Below are 24,273 nucleotides of genomic sequence, written 5' to 3'. Positions count from 1 at the left end.
GCATATAAAATCAAAGACTTTTATTATTTTATTATTATTATTATTTTTTTTTTTTTTAAATCAAAGACTTTTAAATAAGACAGCCTGGATTCAAATCAATCCCAGTTCCATCACTTATTATGTAGTCTTGGGTGGGTTATTTAACCTCAAGTAAAAAATACTTTTAAAATTAGACACAAGTAATCAACAAATGAAAAATATCATTAAAAAAGAAAAAATATAATCATGGAAGAAACAGAACAGAAAATACTTCTATCATTGATACACTATGCAAGATTTGAAAACTTAAAAATGAGTATTTTGAAATCCTAGTCTAGTAACGAGGATAAAGTACTTTTGTTAGTCAATAAGCACAATTTAACTATATAAAAAGACAAATATGATGACCTGGTTGGCATGTTCTGTGGTCCATTCTTCATCCAAGTTACCCAACTTAGCTTTTTGTTGATGTTTGAGATTCTCATTTTGTTCCTCTTTGGGTGGCGTTCGAGTGGCAAGAATGACATAATCTTTTTGTGAAGAACACTTAAAAACAAATTAGAAAAGCTTATTAGAGTGACATCTGATTGAAGAATGTAAAGCTCTTATGATATGCAAAACAATATTTATAGCAACTTAAATTGTTAATACGTGTATCACAAAGGACTCTTTAGGGAAACCAATTTTCATGGATAGCCTTACAATGTTTCCCTCACAGGTCATTTATTTATGTACATGATATACTTAGTATCAGCTCCTTATTTGTTTGGACATCCTGAATGTGAATCATATGATGGTCCTTAAAATTACTGGAAGAGTGAATGTACTCTATTTTAACTAAAATATGCTTGATCAATTTTCTAATTATATTTATTTTCTAAATCATCTGAACAGATTGGATAGCTCAGCAGATATAAAAACTCAGTAAAATAAAGCAACAAATAACTTTGTGTCTTACTTCCATTGAAACAATGATGCTAAGGAACTTGTATATGGGTGTCCACAGGAAAGCAGAAGGGATGTCAGACACATAATTGAAGTGCTATCAGATTTATGACTCTGCTTTAATAGCAGTTTAATGGTAATAAAAGGTGGGATATCTAAAGATAAATTCAGAAACTTCTAAAAGCTCAGTCTCACTATAGTGAAGGTTTGATATAAAAAAAGTATGAACAAGGCAGATAAAACCAAATAGCATGGTATCATTCTCATACATGATCTGAAATTGCCATTATGAGTATCATCCTGGAATAAAAAATAAAGGAAATTATTTCTACAAAAGCTATTTCCAGAAAATTACATTCAAATGCACAGAGGAAAAGATAGCTGCTGATTAAGAAAGCATAACTTTAAGAAGGAAAAGAAACTGACCCCGAAAGTAGGAAACAGGCAAGCTGGAGGGGAAGAAGAAAAAAGTGATAAGCCCTGGAATAGAGAAGAAGAAACATACTGGAAAGGATGAAAAGGCACCATCAAAAGGAAAGACTGGAAAGAAAACCTTAAATTGTGGAAGACTTATTTGTAAGATGGTGGTTTTGTCAAGCTGTAGTAAAAGCCTATGTGAGTAAGGCAAGTTTGGAAGAGGATATTTCTCCCCAACCTTTTATCTTTTATCTCTGAAACTCTTATCCCCCAAAACTTTCTTAAATAAAGGAAAGAAGAAAACCTTAAATAAAAAGTTCCTAACAAAAAGAGCCCCATACTGGATTCAAGTTACCTCAATCAAAAAAGTAGATCAGGGGCACTGGAGTGGCTCAGGTCATGATCTTGGGGGTTCTGGGATGGAGCCCTGCATTGGGCTCCCTACTCAGCATGGAGTCTGCTTCTCCCTCTCCTTCTGCCCCTCCCCTGCTTGTGCTCTCTCTCTCTCAAATAAATAAATAAAATCTTTAAAAAAAAAAATAGTTTAGATTATTGCCAAAAAGGTAGGTTGGCTGACTAATGAGAGGTTTCATAGGGTAGTACTACCTTGGTGAATAGTATAAGATCTACTCTCTGTCTTACAAGTTAAGAAATCTGATTTGTGAAAACTCTAAGAAGGAACTGGTCTCTCAGGGCTAGACTGACATTAACTAAGCTCATTTAGAATGATGTTGAAAACAAGAATACCACGAAGGGGTGTGAACACATGACTCTCCTTGACAGTACATTCTTTATAAGGAGATAACATGGGGTTTCAAATTATAGGAGAGAAGTAGCTTTAAAATCTGGATAGAATCAAAACAAGAAAAGTTAATTATGCAATTTGAAGGTTCTAAGGTGTCATGATAAAACACCCAGAAAGAAAACTGTCACAGTAGAACTCTTTTTGCTACTAGGCATCAAAATCAAGTCCTTGGGCCACAGTGCACTCTCCCCTAAACAGTGTTTAGATGAAGGTAATTAGTTTGTCTGTGACTCTCCTTTCTTTATTGCTTTCTACTGCTGCCCCATCTTCCCTGCTGATTAACACATTTTTAAAAAATTTTTTTTATTTATGATAGTCACACACAGAGAGAGAGAGAGAGAGAGGCAGAGACATAGGCAGAGGGAGAAGCAGGCTCCATGCATCGGGAGCCCGACGTGGGATTTGATCCCAGGTCTCCAGGATTGCGCCCTGGGCCAAAGTCAGGCGCTAAACCACTGCGCCACTCAGGGATCCCCAACACATTTTTTTTCTTCAATTATAACAAGTCACCAGGTGCTTATGTTTTTTCTTTTTTTAATATTTTATTTACTTATTCATGAGAGGCAAAGAAAGAGAGGCAGAGACATAGGCAGAGGGAGAAGCAGGCTCCCTACAGGGAGCCCGATGTGGGACTTGATTCCAGAATCCCAGGATCATGCCCTGAGCCCGAGGCAGACACTCAACTGCTGAGCCACCCAGGCATCCCATGTTTATTCTTTTTAAAGTAACTGCCCAAATCTGTGTTCCATTTTTTGTTGATTTTTAAGCCTTAACTCCAAAAGGGAAATAAAATTTGTCTTATTTGCAAATTTCTCTTATTCCCTTTCCCTCTCCCCACTGAATCAACATTAAAAAAAATTTCAGTAAGATTGAGTACCACAGATGTAACAATAGACCTGACCAATATTGCCATACGACTGAGATAAAGCAAACAATGAGAATAAAGTTGTCAAAAGCTACTTTTGCAAAGAATTAGACAACCAGGAGTTAATAAAGATTAGAAGAGAATAAAAAATACTTGGAAAGATAATAACATATGTATAATCTGATCAGTGAATTTCTAATTTTGGAGTTTCTACATTATAAGTTACTTTTACATTGTCAAAAGGGAATGTGTTCTGACAGCAAACCTGAGCTAGGTTTGTCCTGCTTCTCCACATTTTTCTTTGAAGACCATTCTTAAGTTCTTCTTCTCCATTCCCTAACCTTGAGTTTATTGCTAAACAGAACATTTTAACATTAAAAAAACAGGTAATTTGTTTTACTAATAAATGCACTAAAAGATACATACCTGTCCAATTAAAAGACCAGAGACAAAATCCTTTCCTTGAAGATTTATGTTTGAAAGATACTGGCCAACAGTTTCTTCTACAATGTAGGTTCTTCCCATTATTGGGAACTAATTCAATCTCCTAAATTACAAGAAAAAAATACACAGCATTTTTAGGTAAAAATATAATTTGTGATGTTTTTGTCACAGGAGTTGTATAGAGACAGAGTTGTACCTTCCTGATACTATCCCATGCCTTGACTGCTTATTAAGTATTCTTTCCTGCAAAGTTCAAATGTAGCTTTAGAATTCTCAACACTGTGCTGCTGCAAATGACTACCAATCAGCGAGAGCTGACATAAAAGACAAAACTCTCTCCCCTATCTAAGATAAGGGAGAGAACACTAACCTACTAGTCAACACAGCTGATTTTTTATTGAATTTACTACTTGTTAGTTTGCATCAGCTTTGATAGTCTGTTGCTGAGCCTCATTGTACTCATTTCTACAACAGGAAAGAGGACAATTTCTGAGCTGCTCTTGGGAGGTAGAGAGAATCAAATTCATTTACTCAATAAGCATAGTATGAAGAATTACTATGTGCTAGAAATCGTGCCAGCTGGGATAGCACAAAGATGAACAATACTTGACCAATGCCCTTGAGCAGCTCATAGTATAATTAGAATTATGGAATTTGATAAATAACAATGCAATAATAATGAACATTTACATAGTTTCTACTTTGTATAAGGCAATGTTCTGAGTACTTTACATACGGTAACATTTAATATTCATAGAAACTTCACCAAGTAGATACTGTTATTATAACCCTTGTTTTATAGATGAAGAAACTAAAAAGAAGAAAAGAAATGCAACTTGCCCAAGCAACAAAGCTGGTAAATGGCAAAGGTGGGATTTACACGGAGGCAGTCTAGCTCTAGAATCCAAGCCCTGAAATGCTATGTTCATATGGAGGAATAAAACCCCATCTCTCAATTAAACTTTTACTAAGGGTAACCCCTGTTCTGCTTGCTTGCCCTCTCTCTCTCTCTCCAATTTGTAGACAACAGTTGCAGCATTTTGAAAAGAAATAATAGTCATTTGAGTTGCGTAAAAAGTTTCAATCTTATTTAGTACAACAAAGTCAAGGCAGCTGCAGATGAACTGTATCTGACACCAGTAAATTGCCAGTCACAATGATTTTGCATTACTCTAAAAGTAAATCCCAAAGAATTGGTTCCAGTTTGAAACTCCCTATTGGATGTTGTCTCCTCAAAGAGCCTGTTCAGTATAATTACGTCTTCCCAGATTTTTTCCCCCAACAATTGTGAAAGTAAATTGGGTTTGCACCAGAATTATTTTTAGACTAAGTCTAGAACTGCCTATATGAATCATTAATGCTGCTATAAGTTTAAAGGCTTTCCACTTTTAACAGTGCCTTAACGTATTAAATTTTATTATGCTACTCTACTCCTTTTCCTTCTGCCTTAATTCTTGCAAGAAAAAGCAGTGACAGGGACACTCCAAAGTTCTATGTAACTTCCCAATCTCATTTTTTCCAAGGTGTCACCTAGTAATCACATTACTGTAGTGCTTCTTCAAAACTTTAAAATATAGCCAATCATACTTTACAAAGGACACCACTAAAAACGCAGACCTTGCCTAGAACAGCTCAATTTTACCTCAAGTGTTGCGTGACAACGTAAGCTTGCAAGCTGTCCAAGCACTGTGACTTGAGACTGGGTCACATCTCAACCCTCAAGTCTCAGCTCATCTCCTTGGCCTCTGGTTTCCTCGTCTACAAAATGCAGAACTTGGATCAGGCAAGTCTGAAAACCTACCTGATTTCAGGATCCCGTGATTCTGCGCACAGAATAGCTGCAGTTTCCACTTGGCGGATCACTGCTAGTGAGGCAAGGACACGGTATATGGATGGCACTACAACATACCAGCAACCTTCTTAACTCAAACAATCCTACAACATATTTTGGGCGAAAAACCCAACACATCCTTACTCAATATTCACAACAGGCCTGCTGCTGCGGGAGACTGCAGGGGAGAATGACTTGGGAATGCTTCATTGAAACAAGTTCTTTTCGGAAGGGGGATTACACATGAAATAATCTACAGATTCAGCTTCCAAGCCGCAGACTTCACCATCTGGAAACAAGCAGTCCTATTACGGGGGCCAGACGGTCAGCGGTTTTGAAGAATGTTTTAAAACTTTTGTCGCGACGCTTCTTCCATCTTAGAAATAGGAACACACGCTGGGAGCACTTTCTACGAGATTACCTCAAAACATAAAACCAGAGGTCACACTCAAAGTCCTCCCGGTTTCTTTAAATCCTCTCCCTGAAAAATCAAACAGGCTCCTTAAGCGCCTGTGGGTCCTGGTCGTGACCCCCCCCCCCCCCCAACACACACAAAAGGCACCAAAGGGCGCCGTTTCAAATAAAGCGTTTTGCGGTAACCGGACCTGTACCGGAGTGTCTGCCCGTACGTTTCCTACCCTCGGTCCCTTTCTTCCTTCAAAAGGAGGCTCTCCGAGCCCAAATGCACACACTCACTCCTCACGTGCACGCGTGACAGACACACACCTGTCGAACTGTGGTCCTCCGGAGATGGGGCTTTAAGGTGCACGTACAAGCCTCCAGGGGCCAGGCGCCCCTCGGGTCCAAAGTCCACAACCGATGAATTCATCAAAAAGCGACAGACTTCCCCCACCTCACTTCCCACTCCAAACCCAGGGTCTCCGGAGCCAGGCGGCGCAGCCTGATGACGCACACGGCCCCCCTTCCTTCACCGCGGCACCTCAGCCAAAGCGACTGCGGTCGCCACCCCGCCCCCTTCCGGGCGCCATTGAGAGCGTGGCGGTAGCCCGGGGCCTGCCGTCCAGCCCTGCCCGGACCGATGCCCTCTAGCGGCTCAGTGTCTAGAAGCCGCCAAAGAGGACGACCCATGGCATCCCGGAGCTTCGACGGTAAGGTCGCCTTGCTTTTCAGGGAGCGACGTGAGTGGACGGATACTCTGTGGCGCCACCTCGCGGACAGCTGCCAAGCAGCCGGACCGGGGCCGGGGGGGCGGGGGAAAGGAGAGCCGTGGGGCGGGGAGAAAAGAGGAAGCGGAATGGGCGTTGCGCAGTCAGGCTCAGGGAAGGGATTGAGAAAAACACTACGTTTCCCACAAGCCCGCGGGGCTTGAGGCGGGTGGCCCGGGCGGGGTGTGTGTGTGGGGGGGGGCCGGAAACCGGGCAGGGGCAGAGGCCCCTCTGAACTCGGATTCCCAGGGTGCCCAGCTTCCGGCGGCTGCGCGCGCAGTCCGGGCGCGGGCGCTGTGGCGCGGCTGGTGCCGGCGCTGAGGCGGGACTCGGTTTCCCAGGGTCCCGCCGCGGGAGTCTCCGGCGGGCGGGCGCGCGCGAGCCTCGGAGCGAGGTGGCCGAGGCGGCCGCCCAGGCTTCTGGGTCCTCTTGGTCTTCGCCTTTCTTCTCCGCTTCTGCTCCGCCGGCGGCTGGCGCCGCGGCCACCGGCCCGATAGACATGGCGGCGGTGTTGCAGCAAGTCCTGGAGCGCACGGAACTGAACAAGCTGCCTAAGTCCGTCCAGAACAAACTTGAAAAGTTCCTTGCTGACCAGCAATCCGAGATCGATGGCCTGAAGGGGCGGCATGAGAAATTTAAGGTGGAGAGCGGTAAGTGGCGACGCTCTTCCCGCCCTGGATCCTGGGCCCGGCTCCGTAGCTGTGGCTGGTCTTCTCCCCTTGCGAGCTCGCTTTCTGCCTGCGACTCTCCCCGGTGGCATCGCCCCCCTGCTCCTTAGACACCCCACCCCACCCCACCCCACCCCACCCCCAGGCCTTCGCCTACCTGCTCTCACGGTTAGATAGAAAGCAGCCCTTTTGTTTGTTTGAAACCCATTTCACATTCAGTTCCGTTCTCTTTGTGGTCCGGGTGGTCTCCTGTAGGGTCCCTTGATGGTGTAGGGCGCACATCGGGGGTCTCTTTTCCTCCGCACTAGCGGGAGTCTGCGGCCCCTGTCTCTAACCTTAGAGTACCCGGTCTCTCTGTTGCTCTGCTGGTGATTTCCGCTCGGTTTTCTGGTCACCTGCATTCAGAGGCCTTTGTCTAATTGCACTGCTTCGTGCGCTTAGTTCTGTTCCTCAGTCCTTCGCGCTGGTCCGATTGCGAACTAGATGTTCACCTAAACGCGTACGTGCGGAAGACAGCGCTGGAAACCGTGAACGTAAAAGAGTTGGATATATCGGAATTCTCTCTACACGTTGGAGTTTAATAGAAAATATGTTAAGGCTTGTTTAGACGTACTTACAGGAGGCCCTTAAGAAAGGAAGTCGCCGACCATAGCGACGAGTATGTCCATGAAGAAGGATTAAGATCATAGCAGCTACCCTTACTGAAATATATAAACTCTTGTTATAATTTGCCCTGGTTTACCTGGGGTGATGCTGCTTTGGCTAAATTGATACAAAATTCTGAACCCTGTCATTTCAAAAACTTTAATTATCAAGCAGCATTGGATGTCGGAAAAATAATTCTTTGAATCCCAACACTGAAGATAGCACATACACTGGCTCCTGTTGATTTATTTATACATAAATATCGCTTGTCTCCTATGTGCTTGATACTGTGCTCAACAGGACACACTCAGTCCTTCTCTTGTACAGTTAACACATTTTTACATAAATTTAGTTATTTTATATCTTTAGGTATTTCAGTCTTTTAATACAACCTTTTAAAACAAAGCAGTTTTTAATCTAAATTTTTTCTCCATGTAATAAGGTTTCTTTGAACATGTGTCTGCTTTATACTAAAATGTCTGTTGATTTTTATGGGGAAAATACTAAGGTGAGTAAAGACTTGTTGCCTACCTTGAAGAATTGCAGTCTTATGGAAGAGAAGTTGTAAAATCCCCTCTAGGTCTCATTTTCTTTTGTCATAAACATGTGTCAGTTGGAAATGTTAAAGTCCTTTCAGTGCTCTATTTATCTTTACTCAAAATCTCTTATTTGGAGTGCAATTCAAATACTGTGTCTTTAAGTTTTAAAATCAACATTATTAAAAATAAATAGCAGTATTGACAGTGTGTGTACATGTATGTTTGATTTTATTTTTTCCTCTGCTTCTGAAGAACAACAGTACTTTGAGATAGAGAAGAGGTTGTCTCACAGTCAGGAGAGACTTGTGAATGAAACCCGAGAGTGCCAGAGCTTAAGGCTTGACCTAGAGAAGCTCAGTAAGTATTTTTACAACCTTATTTTATTCTTGTAGTATAGAGATTTTTAGACACTTTTGGATGCTTTGGAAACATTGACATACTGTTTATGAAAATACTGATTGTCACTGTTTTCATTTAAGGTAGTATTTGGAGTTTTCACTTGATGGTGAACATGAGAAACGTAAGGCTTAGTGGTCAGGAGTCCTGGGTTCTAATTCTGACTGCTATCAGAAGCTCTTTTGGCCATTTGTAAATCGTAATATATGAAATGGCTAGAACCACCTGTCCATGTGCTTACATAACTGTACAGATCAAATGAGATGTTTGAAAGCATTTTAAAGACGCATGAAGCATTATGCAACTGAAAATGTAATTAAGGACAGAGACTTAATTATTTTTTATGTTGTTGAAGATTAAAGCCTATAGCTTCCTTATGTGTTTCTTATGAAAGATGAACAATTTTCTTTTTGAAAGATGAACAATTTTTATGAAAGATGAACAATTTCCTTTTTTTTTTAAGATTTATTTATTTTTAAAGAGTGAGCACAAGGTGGGGTAGGGAGAGAATCTTATGCTGACACTGTGCTGAGCCTAGACTCCAATTCAGGACTCGATCTCACGACCCTGAGAGCGTGACCTGAGCTAAAAGCAAGAGACAAATACTTAACAGACTATTCCACCCAGGTGTCCCGAGTAATTTTGTTTTTAATTAGTTTTCTCCTATCATTAAGTTCTAGAAGGTACACAAGATCTTAGTTAAGGTCCTAGCTTTTCTTGGGAAATGTGTATTATATGCTTTGGTTATGATAAGAGAACGCAAATGTCAAAAGATTGTTATAGAGTGAGGACATAATATTTGCTGTTAGATGTAGCTGGATTTTTAATTTGGGAACACAGGAAGCTAATAAGAGAATGGTTAACACTTCAGCCTTTTTTCTTAACTAGGTCTGTGCCCATCAGCTATTTAGGTCATAATTTTTTCCAGCTAATTTTGAAGCACTTAATTTTTAAAATATATGATACATGTGTACAGTGGTATATATACACACATGGAATGAGGGCATAAGTAATTTATTGAGTAGCTAGATCTGGTTCATCTGTATATGGTTCTGCTTTGGCATAATAACTAGGTCTACAGAGCTATGGTGCTAAAGAATTTCAGGAAAATTATTGTGCTAAAGAAAAAGAAAAGAAAATTATTGTGCTTATATCTTCTTTAATGAGATCTGAAAAGGGGAGGAGGAGAAGGCGAGGATAAACCTAGACACACATGTAGTATGCCTTTCTGGGGTATACAATTATGTTTGTTTTTTTTAGTTTATCATTCTAGATCTTAACTTTGGAAAACAGTAAATAATAGTGCAAAATAGAAAAATCAGACTAATTTACATGGTTTTTCTCTATAATAAGCCAATTGTTTAGGTAGAGCTAAAGATTGGAAGTAGTAATCATGTATTTACTCATTAAATTGCTAGCACATAGTATAGATATGTTTCAGTGAAAGAAAATGTCAGAAAGCTTATTTTTCCTAGTTATCTGCATGCATTTGGAGAAGAAACTGTTCAAGGGGAGATAGACCACTATAAGTGGAGATTATAGGATTGATGATCAAGCATAATTTTTTTTCCTCCATATCGAAGGCTCTTTTGAGTGATAAACAAGCTGTATCACAATTATCCATTGTTGTTATCCGTTGTTATGTGTTACGTAAACATTGTTTACATAGTTTACTCTGTATACATTGTTTACATAGTTTAAACGTTATTTATTCTCTTGACTTTTTTTTCTCAATTACCTGATTTGTAAATATAACTAACTCGTTGTTATAATTAATTTAGAAGAGTCATTGAAATATGATGAAAGTGATAATTGCATATGCTTTTTTCTATAAATGTTGGTTAGAATATCACAAATATGATTTGGGAGACAGGATAATATATTTAAAAATTTAGTTTGGGGCATCAGGTGGCTTAGTCAGTTGGGCGTTTGACTCTTGGTCTCAGCTCAGATCTTGATCTCAGGGTCATGGTTTTGGGCCCCAAGTTGGTTTCTACACTGGGCATGATGCTTACTTAAGAAAAAAAAAAGTAAAATGGGATGCCTGGGTGGCTTCATGATTGAACGTCTGCATTTGGCTCAGGTTATGATCCTGAGGTCCTGGGATTGAGTCCCACATCAGGCTCCCCATGGGGAGTCTGCTTCTCCCTTTGCCTATGTCTCTGCCTTTCTCCCTGTGTGCCTCTCATAAGTAAATAAATAAAATCTTAAAAAAAAAAAAAAAAAGTAAAAAAATTTGTTCTAGAAGTAGAGTAAATTTGGGATATTCATGAATTTGTAATACTATGTTCTACAACTCAGCCTTTCTGAGACTCCATTTCTTCATTTTAAAATGTATACGGGTGGCAGATGCATGAAAACTGTCACTGCAGTTTTTAAGTTTATGGATGTATGTTCATAAAATTCCTTTTATCCAGACAATCAACTAAAGGCGCTGACTGAGAAAAATAAAGAACTTGAAGTTGCTCAGGATCGCAATATTGCCATTCAGGTAAAAGTTATTCCTGTGAATAAAGCTAACTATAAGCATGACACTTGAGGAAGTATTCTATTTTGTGTTTCTTAATGGGAAGATGAAACATGTTCTATTAGGAGAAACTACTGACAAATATGCATATATATAAATTTTATATGTTAATAGAACTTTTATGTGTTTTATTGATAAGGTGTTTCTTTTACTCATCAGAATATATTGGTATTTAATATAAAAAGAAACTTGCTTTTGATTCTGTAGCTCTTAAGGTTGTGATTTTTTTTTCAAAAAAATTCACACTGTAAGTAAAATGTCATAGAACTATAAATAGGTGAGATAATCATAGGTCCATCTGTCTGCCCCCCCCCCCCGCCCGCCACTCACTCTCTTATCTACCTGTCATCCTCCCTTTCTTTTAGAGATTCTCTATTTAATACTTATTGTTGCTCAGGCATTATTTCAACTATGTTGATACAGCTGGGGATATGGGTGAATCCACATCAGAAATTATTTCTCGGGGATCCCTGGGTGGCTCAATGGTTTAATACCTGATTTTGGCCCAGGGAGAGATCCTGAAGTCCCAGGATCGAGTCCCACATCGAGCTCCCTGCATGGAGCCTGCTTCTTCCTCTGCCTGTGTCTCTGCCTCTCTCTCTCATGAATAAATAAATAAAATCTTTAAAAAAAAATTATTTCTCTAGAGTAGTGATAAGAGTAACAGATTGAATATAATCAAAAGGATTATTTACCTATTGGTTTAATAAAATGATCATACTCAGTAATTCTCTAATTGGATAGAAACTTCAGACTCTTGCCCTTGCTTTTTAAAAACTTGTGTTTGGAAAAACAAAACAAAATAACCCTTGTGTTTGATTTGAGACTAAAAGATACTTGAGGGGATCCCTGGGTGGCTCAGCGGTTGAGCGCCTGCCTTTGGCCCCGGGATGTGATCCTGGAGTCCCAGGATCAAGTCCCACATCAGGCTCCCTGCATGGAGCCTGCTTCTCCCTCTGCTTCTGCCTCTGCCTCTCTCTCTCTCTCTCTCTCTCTCTCTGTGTCTCTCATGAATAAATAAAATCTTTAAAAAGAAAAAAGAAGATACTTGATATATAAAAGGTACTTACTGATTTCTACCTCTGAAACTAATAGTATGTTATATGTTAACTGAATTTAAATAAAAATTTTTAAAAGTTAATTTAAAAAAGATACTAACTGGGAAAGTGGTAGACTTTAATAGAAATTTAAAATTCATTGCATAAAAAGAACTAAAGCACAAATAAACCATTAATACGTATTTTTTCAATTAAAATATGACTGGATCCTTAATATATGACTACTTTCATACTTTAAGAAAAATCATTCAGGGGGAAATGGGCAAAGGAATTTTAAAAAGCTGGAGAAGAAGCTTTACAAATGGTCAGTGGCAATATGAAGTGTTGCCCTAGTTCACTTCTAATCAGAGAAATGCAGATAAAACAATAAGGTAATTACTTTTCACCTCCCCATGTTAACATTGATTTCGTTCTCTTCCTTTTTTTTTTTTAATAGAATGATTTTCATTTCTGGCATGAGTGGCTTGAGATTGACACTTACAAATAAAAGCATATTGATTGTCATTGTCTTGCTGCAAAGCAGTTTGACAAAATGTTAAAAGTTTTAAGTAATTCCATGTCTAGGGCTTTTTCTTGAAAACTAAATTGAACCAATTTGATGCAGTGATAACCATCAAGATTATATTTTATGGCAGCAAAAAATTAGAAGTAAACTAAATGTCTTTTCTACAAAGCTTAAGTTAATAAGGACACTTCCAAGAGATAAATAGTGATATGGGAAACTTTTCATAAGCCTATGAAAAATAATTTTTTAAAATGTAAAATATAGTGTTGAAATTATAGGTGATTTTTAAACTTTTTGATGTATTAAGTTATAAGAGAAAGAAAACCAACGATTCTTAAGCTACAGCTAATGTTAAATACAGTGATAATTCTGTTTAAGTTCCTAAAATGATTAATCAATTCGATTTTTTTTAATTTAAACATATTCTGCTTTTCCTTTGCATGATAGAGCCAGTTTACAAGGACGAAAGAAGAATTAGAAGCTGAAAAAAGAGACTTAGTTAGAACCAATGAGAGACTATCTCAAGAACTTGAATATTTAACAGGTATGAAGAAATACTTTAGCTTCTAACTCCACTCTCCTTTCTTTCTCTTATAATAGGAATTAATCTGCAGTCCACTTCTCTTGCTTCTTTGTTGTAGCTCAGAATATAGTTCAATGTAATATCCTATTGTTTTTCCCATCCGTTTCTTTAAATCATTATCAAGGTTTTGAAGAATTGTCTAGACAATTATACACAAATGAAAAACATCTAGGGAATTATAATTTGGATCAAGGTTTATATACTAAGATACTATGATATTATTTATAATAGCAAATTAGAAACAGTTTAAGTGTTGATTTGTAGAGGCTGAACTCCTAATACAGACACACGTTTTCATATAACTTGTCCATAAATATTCAATATGTATAAGAACCTGAAAGGAAAGCTTTTATTTAAAAATATGGACTGAAGGAGTTAGGCAAGAATATAAGCTAGGCATGTATTTTCGCTGTTTTGAGTAGTTTTTATATGTATTACTGCTTTTTAACTTAACAAATGGCTATTTTTGAAATTCTAATAGATCTGTAGGTATATATCAGGAAAATCAATGTTAATTTGTATATTTAGCTTAAGATACTGCATTTAAAAATAAAATAACCAATATAATTTTCATGTTTGATTGGGTACGCAAACTTGGCTTATCATTTGTTAAAATTAAATTTTAACTAAGAGATAAACAAAGTTGTTGAGAACTACTTACTTTGTGTTAAATGCTTATATTTCAAGAGATGCATCTTCAATGTTTGGTTCCTCTGAGCATTAGTCATTATTTTCAAATTCTCTTCTGAATTTTCTAGAGGATTTTAAACGTCTCAATGAAAAACTTAAAGAAAGCAATGCCACAAAGGGTGATCTGCAGTTAAAATTGGATGAACTTCAAGCTTCTGATGTTTCTGTTAAAGCAAGTAACAATTCCTAATGCACAAAATGCAATTTTTGCTTAAAACTCATCTAAATTAAATTTTAAGTATAGGCAAATGTTCTATAAAGTAATTAAAAGCTGTGTTTTTGTTTAATGTCACGGAAACAATTAAACATTAAAGTCATTTTAATTGAACTGTTTGTGATATTTAAGTTTCTTAGAGTTCTTAATCTGTTTTCTGTTAAGAATGCATGCAAATATTTATTTCTGTTGTTAAGTTTCTGCTTTATGTTCTTTAACTGCAGGCAAGATCTTTTAGCTAACCGTGTATTGTCTTTAATTGAATGTTATTTTCTTGGATATTTTTAGTATAGAGAAAAACGTTTGGAGCAAGAAAAGGAGTTGTTACATAATCAGAATACATGGCTGAATACAGAGTTAAAAACCAAAACTGATGAACTCTTGGCTCTTGGCAGAGAAAAAGGAAATGAGATTCTAGAGCTTAAATGTAATCTTGAAAACAAAAAAGAAGAGGTAAGTTAGGAAAATTGTATTTTCATTTTGGTTAAAACTTAACATTTGTGTGCCAGTTTATGACAGAGGTATTCCATGATGAGGGGCACCTGGGTGGCTAGGTGGTTAAGCATCTGACTTCAGCTCAGGTCATGATCTTGGGGTCCTGGGATTGAACCTCGAGTCAGGAGCTATACTGCTGAGAAGGCAGTCTGCTTGTCCTTCTCTCCCTCTGGCCCTCCCCCAAATCCTGCAGACTCTATTCTCTCCCTCTCTGTCTCTCAAATAAATAAATAAAAACCTTAAAAAAAAATACACTCCATGGTGTACCAAAGTAAACATAATATTAGAAATGTGGGAGATGAAATTCATAAGCATGTGGTCTAGGAAATAAACCAATTGCATTTAAATAAATACTTTAAGGTATTTTTTGATGAATTTTGATACCATCTACTATCTTTTGATGTATCATTAAGATACATTTAAGAAGTGCTGATAAGTTTTGGGAGATAAATCCAAACGTGTTGTTTGTGAGGTATTTTCATTTTTTTAAATATATACATTTTATGTGAAATCCTTTATTTTGGATGTAGGACATTTCGCTTTCACTTGGCAGCTAAGCTTTATATCAAATTCATTTTAGTTGTTACAATATCCTCTCTCCACCCAACTCTTCTGTTTCTAGGTTTCTAGAATGGAAGAACAGATGAGTGGCTTGAAAACATCAAATGAGAATCTTCAAAAACATGTAGAAGAGCTGTTGACCAAACTGAAAGAGGTATAGATGACCACTTTAAAATTTCTCTTTTATAAAAATATTAAAGCATAATGAGGCGCTATTATTTTTTAAATGATTTCATGTTTTAATCTGTTTCTGGTACCATAAAATGGCCAGGACACTTTCATATGCTGTAGCTAGGCTAAAATGGCTAGATTCAGAAATGGCAGTTGTATGCTAGATCCAAAGTATTGTCTGAAAATAAATATGGTTAATTTTAATATCATCGAAGTATTATACTTTAAGATAAAAATATTAGTAATATTTTATCTTTAAGGTCATTCATCTTTATCCTGAAAACTGGTGTTAATTTTTACCTTTTTACAAATTGGATTTTTTCATTTTAACATTCATTGAGCTTTCAAAATTCAGTTCAGGGGGATCCCTGGGTGGCTCAACAGTTTAGTGCCTGCCTTTGGCCCAGGGCATGATCCTGGAGTCCCGGAATTGAGTCCCACATCAGGCTCCCTGCATGGAGCCTGCTTCTCCCTCTGCTTGTGTCTCTGCCTCTCTCTCTCATGAATAAATAAATAAAATCTTTAAAAACAAAAACAAAATTCAGTTCAAGCGAGATTGCTGTAATTGGGTCTTTTTTGCAGGCCAAGGAACAGCAGGCCAGTATGGAAGAGAAATTCCACAATGAGTTAAATGCTCACATAAAGCTCTCTAATCTATACAAGGTAAATGCCCAACTACACATTTTATTGTTCTAATACTGCATTTTTAGATGTCCAGTAACTTTTTAAGATTAAATTTTAGAGTGCTGCTGATGACTCCGAGGCAAAGAGCAATGAACTGACCCGAGCAGTGGATGAACTACACAAACTTTTGAAAGAAGCTGGAGAAGGTAAAATTTAATTATGGGAAGATTATTTTGTGTGTAGATTATTGGATTTAGAAATTAGACTGACCTTAATAGAGTTGAAATTTAGTATAGAAGAAAGATTCTTAGATTAAGAAACTTTGAATTTTATTTTCAACAGATAGGGTATTTGAAAATATAGATAATGTTTTTCAGAGTTTTTTTCATCTTATGTATGGTCTGGTTTCTATTTTTTTTTTTTTTTTTTTTTTTTAATGGTCTGGTTTCTAACAGGAAATTTTTCTTCCATTTGTGAAACATTTACTTTGATAAGTACATATGGGTTTATAGTTTGGGTATTCTCTTAATCCATATATAAGCCTCACTTTTTAGGTTAAAATCTGTATATTTTAAAATCTTTAATTTTCTTGTATTCTTTTTAGTATGTTTTTGGGTTTGGTGTTTGGTTTTTTGTTTTGTTTTGTTTGCTAGTATAAGTTGTCTATGTGATCTTTTCTAGTCATTTCTTATGTTCTAGCTAAAGATCAGAATAAAACCAAAGAGATACTAAGAGCCACTTTTTGACAATTTGAGTTCCCTAATTTTCCCCATGGATAAAAGATATCAAAAGGAGAAATAGATTCATTAGGCAAGAACATTTCAGGAATTAGAAGTAAATTTTCAGAGGGTAACTGGCAACCTTAGCCTGTTTAGAAATTCTGCTGAAGGGAAAAATAATGACTATGCTGTTACATTTTATAAACTCCCAAGATTTTAATAGTGTGTGGATATTCTGTCTTTAAAAATGTTTTTAGCCAATAAAGCAATACAAGATCATCTTTTAGAAGTGGAGGAATCTAAAGATCAAATGGAAAAAGAAATGCTTGAGAAAATTGGGAAATTGGAGAAGGAATTAGAGAATGCAAATGACCTGCTTTCTGCCACAAAACGTAAAGGTATGGATTGGAAGATGCTTATAAATGACTTGAACGAAATACAAGGACTTCCTACATCGTTCTTACTAATTTCCACTAATAGTATTTCTCTTGTGTTGTAGGAAACTCCATTGAGTTTTTTTTTAGTGTAAAATTAGTACTTATCTATATCTTTACCATATTGTCAAATACAAGTACCATTTGATCACGCATAATTGTGTGTCAATTTCCAGAACATTTTTAGCTACATTTAGCTAAAAGATTTTAGATGACAATTTGATGTCATATTTAAAATCTCAGGAATTTGTATGTAATGCTTAGTTGGTGTCATACTTGGAACACACTCATTTTGGAAAATATATTACTGGCTTTAGTGTGAAACATTACAGAAATAACACTAGATTTCTATATGTTGGTACAGGAGCCATATTATCTGAAGAAGAGCTTGCAGCTATGTCTCCTACTGCAGCAGCTGTGGCCAAGATAGTGAAACCTGGCATGAAATTAACTGAGGTCAGAATGGTATTAAATCTTATTATTTCCTTTCAGCAAAAGGAAATTTGCTGAAATGTGTAATGCTCAGAAAGATTATTCTTAAAATCATCTGATGATTAATGGATCATTGTAAGAGAAGCTTTCTTGGTCCCGGTTCTTCTAACATATAGTAAACATTTCCATCTTGTTTAAGTGCTAATAATGCATGTTTGTTACAAAGCTAATCAATGATATGCTTCTGTTATTATGCTTAGATTTGAAATGACCTCTCCTTTCCTTTCAGCTGTATAATGCTTATGTGGAAACTCAGGATCAGTTGCTTTTGGAGAAACTAGAGAATAAAAGAATTAACAAGTATCTAGATGAAATAGTGAAAGAAGTTGAAGCCAAAGCACCAATTTTGAAACGTCAGCGTGAGGAGTATGAGCGTGCACAGAAGGCTGTGGCAAGTTTATCTGTTAAGCTGGAACAAGCGATGAAGGTTGGTTCCTCTCTTAAATTTTAGCTGTGGGGAAAATACATATAAGAGATGATTTAGTAGGTAATTCTTAATTAGAATTAAAGTATTTGATGGGACACCTGGGTGGCTCAGTTGTTTAACCATCCAACTCTTGATTTTGTCTCAGGTGATGATCTCAGAGTCATGAGATCGAGCCCCACATTGGGTGCCATGCTGGCACGGAGCCTGCTTGAGATTTTCTCCCCCATTTCCTCCTTTCCCTCTCCCTGTCTGCATGTGTATGTGTGTGCAGTCCCTCACTCTCTCAAAAAAATAAAGTATTTGAGTTAGAAAAGGCTAATTCTTTTTGGTGATAGGGTAATTCAGCATTATTAAACACCTGTAGTCATGAAATGCTCTTATTTAGCTAAAAATATGGGAGCTTTTTCCATTTTTTAAGACATTAGAGATGTTTTCTATAGCATTCTATAGGGATGATGAATAGCCAACTCTCCTTGGGCTACTGTTCAAATTAAAATAACAATCTCTTTGTAGCAGAACTGTTGCAAATTTGTCATAGTCACTCTTTATCAGACAGTTCTGATAATCTGTCTAGAAATGGTAATGTTTAACCATAGAGAAGAACTCCTTTTTTTATAATATTTTACAACTTTGAAAGCTTTTGTATACATTATTTTGTTACTCTTTTGCAAGAAAATTCATAAATATCTTTTAAGATACCTTTTTACTAGATAATAACTTAAAAGAATATATTCATATAATTTTGCTTTTAGGATACAACTATTAATACTGCTGAAAAAAGTCAAGATATATTAAACAAGTTTTATTGAGAAAATTCAGTAACCTTTTGTATCTGCTGTTTGAAACTGATAAAAATTTTTTTCCTGGGAAAAAATAGTATAAATAAATTGCATCCCTAATTCAAACTGATTAAAATTTTATTACTGTTGCTATTACAGCTTAGATATCAGTTTAAATCCAGGTATATTAAATCTACTGGTCTTTTTCTCCCAGGTCATATGTTATCTAGCAGTCTTGCCTTGATAAAATGTTCCCTTTAAAAATCCACCCCTCCCCCTCAACCCTGTGGTTTGAAAAGAGGTCCCTTGGGTATAATTAGATCTTCTTCAGTTTCTCACAGTTGAGAGGGAGTGTTCCAGGCAAAACACAATTCTTAAAATTGTGCCCTTAAATACTTAGAGATGCTGGGATGCAGAACTTACCAAAGCACTGCATAAGCTTTATCTTTTTAACAGTCTTGTGACATTGGCTGCTCCTGCTTTATTTTTTTATTTTTTTAAATTTTTATTTATTTATGATAGTCACAGAGAGAGAAAGAGAGGCAGAGACACAGGCAGAGAGAGAAGCAGGCTCCATGCACTGGGAGCCCGATGTGGGAATCGATCCCGGGTCTCCAGGATCGCGCCCTAGGCCAAAGGCAGGCGCCAAACCACTGCGCCACCCAGGGATCCCTGCTCCTGCTTTAGAATTAATTCCCGAAGTCTTTTTTTATAAAATCAAGCCTTACACATTTTACCCAACATTTTTTACTTTGACGTTTGCTTTCATGTAAGTAGTGTAATATAATTGGCATTATACTATAGTCCTTTATTTTCGTTTTAGTAACACAGCTTTAGAGAATATTTCTGTGACATCGTTTGATATACACTATTAATTTGGTATGGCTGTAAGATCATAATTTACAGTTAATATGGAGGGATAGCAAATTCTCCATTGTTTGCATGTCGTGATAATGATAAAGCAGTACTTAAGATACTAAGGTATATGTGTGTTCATATTTGTAGAGAATTACTCTTCAGTAACTACTGTATTATAAATAGACTTCTAATTTATCAGTTGACTATGTTATACAAGCACTGTATATTTTTTATTATTTATATAACTGCTTCATTTGTATAGATCTTAGAAGGAAATGTAGAATTTTCACTTTAATTTACATTTTAAAGGAGATTCAGCGATTACAGGAAGACACTGATAAAGCTAACAAACATTCATCTGTGCTTGAAAGAGACAATCAAAGAATGGAAATACAAATAAAAGATCTTTCACAACAGGTTAGAATTTTTTGTTTCTTTTCCTATTTTTTTTTTTTTTCCCAGACTACCCAATAATGTTTAAGTCTGTTTACAGGTATGTATGTAAGAATTACTGCATACGAAATTCTCGTTAGGAATAAGACTCTAGTGAATTATAGCCTGGTCGTTGTTTTTTGTTTTTTTAATAGCCCTTCTTTTTTTGTATGTGTGTGTGTGTTTGATAAATATTCAAATTTTAGGTAAATGAAATAATTCAAGGATAAATAAAAGTCTTCTATCCCTGCCCAAGTCCCAGAGTAGAACCAGCATTAACAGACTGGTGTATATTCTTTCAGGTCTTTATATATACACATGTATACATATATACATATATATGTGTAGGTACGTATATGTGTATACACACGTATATATATACACAAACCCGTGAGCATTCATGAACATATGTAAGTATCCATTGTTTTTACTAGAATAAAGTCATATATACATTACTCAGCCACTTTTTTTTCCCAAGTGAACAAGTCAGGAAATGTAGATCTATTTTATACATATATTTTAATCTCATTTTTGTGTGTGGGTTTATACAGCATACTACACACACATAAAAACTTCATATGAATGGAAATAAATCTGTTTTTCATACTGGTCTTCTGCCCCACCAAATAATACATACATAAGCACACAAATATAAGCAAAAACATGTACAGGTATATATTTCTTTGTGTTTTATTTAGTCAGTATTTTACAAAAGTAGAGCTATAGAATAGAGAATTGGTGTTTTTTTTTTTTTTAAATAACAGCCCTTATTACACACTTTTATAGAAATGAAAAATAATTTTTCCCACTAAAATTTTTTAGGTTTTAATATCTAAAACAAAAATAATTTTTTAAAAATAATGCTAACTGATGTTGTTCATAAAGTAATATTTTCACTTGAAAATTTTTATTCTAAACATTTCCAGAATCAACATCAATACTATTTGGTAACATTAAAACTTTGTTTTTAGATTAGAGTGCTATTGATGGAACTTGAAGAAGCAAGGGGCAATCATGTAATTCGTGATGAGGAAGTAAGCTCTGCTGATATAAGTAGTTCATCGGAAGTAATATCACAGCATCTAGTATCTTATAGAAACATTGAAGAGCTTCAGCAGCAAAATCAACGTCTCTTAGTGGCCCTTAGGGAACTTGGGGAAACCAGAGAAAGAGAGGAACAAGAAACAACTTCATCCAAGTAAGCAGTTGACTATCTTGGTTTGTTTAGCAAATATTTATTGAAAATTTCTTATATGTCTTTAATCGGGCTGTATACTAGGAATATGGTGACTTAGGAGAAAAAAAAAAACTGAGCAACAATACAAAAAAAACATTTTATTCTCCGGTATCTCAATTTGTGGGTGAGATTGATCCTAAGAATAAAATAGATAAGTATCATGAAAAAAAAAAAAAAAAATAAGTAGATCATTTTAGTTCAGTGTGATTAGTGCTATAACAAATATAAGCCTATTGTGGGAGCCTAGATCTAGCCTGGGTTTTAGGGAACAGACGAGGCTTTGTGGAGAAGATAATGTAGGAATTACTCAAGCAGAGTAATGAATTTTTCCCAAAAAAGTGGTGCTAAGGAAAGAGCAATAATTATGAAAGTAAGAAGACTGGGGTGTTTGGACTGAGTGGAATCAGTTTGATTTTTGCAAACAGATTTTTCAGATAACTTTGGTGAGTACCTGAGTTCTGTTTGGTGGAAGTTTCAAAAGTAGATCTTAAAATACTTAGCAGATGATAGAAAGGATAAAAGAGACAAAAATATTATCCTAATGATGTGACAAATGGTAGAATGTTTATTAGTTTATAGTAGAAATTATAACTGCCTCTCATTCTCCGTTATGTGAAATAGACTAATTTCCTTTTCTACAGAATTGCTGAGCTTCAGCTAAAACTTGAGAATGCCCTCACTGAATTAGAACAACTCCGTGAGTCACGACAACATCAAATGCAGCTTGTTGATTCTATAGTTCGTCAGCGTGATATGTACCGTATTTTGTTGTCACAAAGAGGAGTTGCCATTCCTTTACAACGTAAGTTTTTATATGTTATCCTAAAAAATTCTAAGTTGTTTTGGGAAATTTTTTTAAAATGTATATTATAGAATAGATCTTACAACATAAGTACTGTCCACTCTACTGAATGGTAAGTTCAAATTTAACTACCATATATGATTGATTATTACATCACCAATCCTAAAACATACAGTTATTTTAGATCTAAGAAAAAAGAAATGCTGACCATTGCTGAAAAATATGCATATTAGAGTCCATAAGTTACTATGTTTATATATTTTTAGGTATAATTGACATACAATATGCTTTTAGTTTCAGGTATACCTCAAAGCGATTTGACATTTCCATACAACAGGAAATAACTCTCCAAAAAGTCTGGTTACACTTTGTCACTGTGCAGTTACCACATGTCACTAACCATATTCCCATGCCGTACATTACATGTCCATGACCTTTTAATTACGTTTTGTTTTAACATTTCATCTGCAAATGTTGTCTCTAGCCAAAAACCAAAAGTTTTTTTTTTTTTCCAAAATAGTTTTAATAAGGTGGTTAGTAGATTCCTTCTTTTATAATTCTTTTATAATCTCTATAATCTTACCATTTCATTTGAATAAGTCTAACTTACTTATTTTGGTAGTGATAAATGTTATATCATTCTTTTTACGTTTCTGAAGCTTCAAGCTTAGAGGATATTTCTCTTGCATCAACTCCGAAACGTTCAAGTACATCTCAGACTGCTTCCACTCCTGCTCCAGTACCTGTAATTGAGTCAGCAGAGGCCATAGAAGCCAAGGCTGCCCTTAAACAGGTAAGACCCCACACCATTACACCTATATCTTGGATTAGGTTCTTGGAGAACACAGGTTGTCATGTTTCAATAATTTCTCCAATATTTAGTTGCAGGAGATTTTTGAGAATTACAAAAAAGAAAAGGCAGATAATGAAAAAATACAAAATGAACAGCTCGAGAAACTTCAGGATCAAATTACAGATTTGCGATCACAAAACACCAAAATTTCTACACAACTAGATTTTGCTTCTAAACGGTAAATTTTCTGTTGTTCAAAAAGTAATAGTCTAAATAAATATTCTAAACTTCAATATTTAAATAAGTCAAATTCAAGGACTAATTTGCAGGATTGTTACTTATTTGTGGACCATATTTATTCCAGGATGAGAAGCTGTGGAGGTTTAATTTTTCAGTATTGCTTTATGATTTTCTTAGGCATTCCTCAGGAGTCCAGGTAGTTATTTGATAAGTTGAAGTTGATGTGAGGAATGTTGTTAGTTTTCCTTCTTAAGATTCAAGGATCTACTGCTTCTGAAGGACTTAATTATTTATAAATGCATCAGAGAATGAGGCATGTGAGTAAATTTCATTCAGCTTTCCCTAAAAAAGAAGCAAGTGCTAGATAATTTTAGGAAAATTTACTTTTTTGGTCATTTATAAAGGGATTACAGTACATCCCATTTTATAGTTACCAGTTAATCCATTGAATACTCATTAGTTTAGCAAGTTACAACAAAATTTATTTCTATGTATACTACATGATAAAAAGCTGTTTTTTAAGGATATGGTGGGTAGTTTCCTCCATATAGTCCAACAATGTGATACTCTACGTAAAAGCACTTTTTTTTTCTCCTATGCTAATAGTTGTAGCCAGCCATTTTGTAAGTTTTCAAGCACATAGAAATTAGGAAGAATTATAGAGGCCAAAAGGATCTGGAAAACTCCCTCTCTAACCATGCATAAATATCTTAAATTGCATACTGTGTCATGGTGAATGTTTGATATATCAACATTATTGGTATTATTTTGAATGTGATTAAACTTCTTATAAAGGAATTAGCTTTAAAAGTTAATTCAGCATGAAATTAGATTTAAAGCTTATTTATAAAATTTAAATTTCACTATTAAATTTGGAGTTGAGGGTTTTACATTATTATACAAACTACTTTTTTCATATTGTTACTCATGTG

The 24,273-nt window shown here is 35.9% G+C and overlaps 2 protein-coding genes across 13 annotated transcripts in view; one reads left to right on the top strand and one right to left on the bottom strand.

Moving 5' to 3' along the window:
- The window catches only part of ODR4 (odr-4 GPCR localization factor homolog), a 41,063-nt gene extending 34,864 nt beyond the window's left edge, over positions 1-6,199 (bottom strand). For 3 of the 11 annotated variants that reach the window (XM_049112163.1, XM_049112172.1, XM_049112173.1), the window contains exons 1-3: positions 6,013-6,199; positions 3,438-3,558; positions 388-525 (exon numbers count right to left, since the gene is read on the bottom strand). In XM_049112163.1, the coding sequence (XP_048968120.1) occupies positions 388-525; positions 3,438-3,536 (237 nt within the window). In that variant the 5' untranslated portion in view covers positions 3,537-3,558; positions 6,013-6,199. Of the gene's footprint in view, positions 1-387; positions 526-3,437; positions 3,559-5,097; positions 5,214-5,256; positions 5,391-5,430; positions 5,768-6,012 lie in introns of all 11 variants that reach the window. The other 8 variants (XM_049112165.1, XM_049112171.1, XM_049112169.1 and 5 more) reach the window with 8 other exon arrangements.
- TPR (translocated promoter region, nuclear basket protein) overlaps positions 6,199-24,273 on the top strand; it is a 66,038-nt gene continuing 47,963 nt past the window's right edge. For both annotated transcript variants that reach the window (XM_025430104.3, XM_025430105.3), the window contains exons 1-18: positions 6,199-6,395; positions 6,794-7,102; positions 8,557-8,661; positions 11,118-11,191; positions 13,238-13,334; positions 14,132-14,235; positions 14,566-14,730; positions 15,395-15,487; positions 16,087-16,167; positions 16,247-16,334; positions 17,105-17,245; positions 17,646-17,737; positions 18,003-18,200; positions 20,147-20,254; positions 21,241-21,467; positions 22,148-22,308; positions 22,968-23,101; positions 23,191-23,339. In XM_025430104.3, the coding sequence (XP_025285889.2) occupies positions 6,326-6,395; positions 6,794-7,102; positions 8,557-8,661; positions 11,118-11,191; positions 13,238-13,334; positions 14,132-14,235; positions 14,566-14,730; positions 15,395-15,487; positions 16,087-16,167; positions 16,247-16,334; positions 17,105-17,245; positions 17,646-17,737; positions 18,003-18,200; positions 20,147-20,254; positions 21,241-21,467; positions 22,148-22,308; positions 22,968-23,101; positions 23,191-23,339 (2,396 nt within the window). In that variant the 5' untranslated portion in view covers positions 6,199-6,325. The remainder of the gene's footprint in view (positions 6,396-6,793; positions 7,103-8,556; positions 8,662-11,117; positions 11,192-13,237; positions 13,335-14,131; positions 14,236-14,565; positions 14,731-15,394; positions 15,488-16,086; positions 16,168-16,246; positions 16,335-17,104; positions 17,246-17,645; positions 17,738-18,002; positions 18,201-20,146; positions 20,255-21,240; positions 21,468-22,147; positions 22,309-22,967; positions 23,102-23,190; positions 23,340-24,273) is intronic.

This window comes from Canis lupus, chromosome 7 (genome assembly GCF_003254725.2).
Source record: "Canis lupus dingo isolate Sandy chromosome 7, ASM325472v2, whole genome shotgun sequence".
NCBI classification, from domain to species: Eukaryota; Metazoa; Chordata; class Mammalia; order Carnivora; family Canidae; genus Canis; species Canis lupus.
Note: the sequence above shows the minus strand (reverse complement) of the source record. Positions and strands in the feature narration are given on the sequence as shown.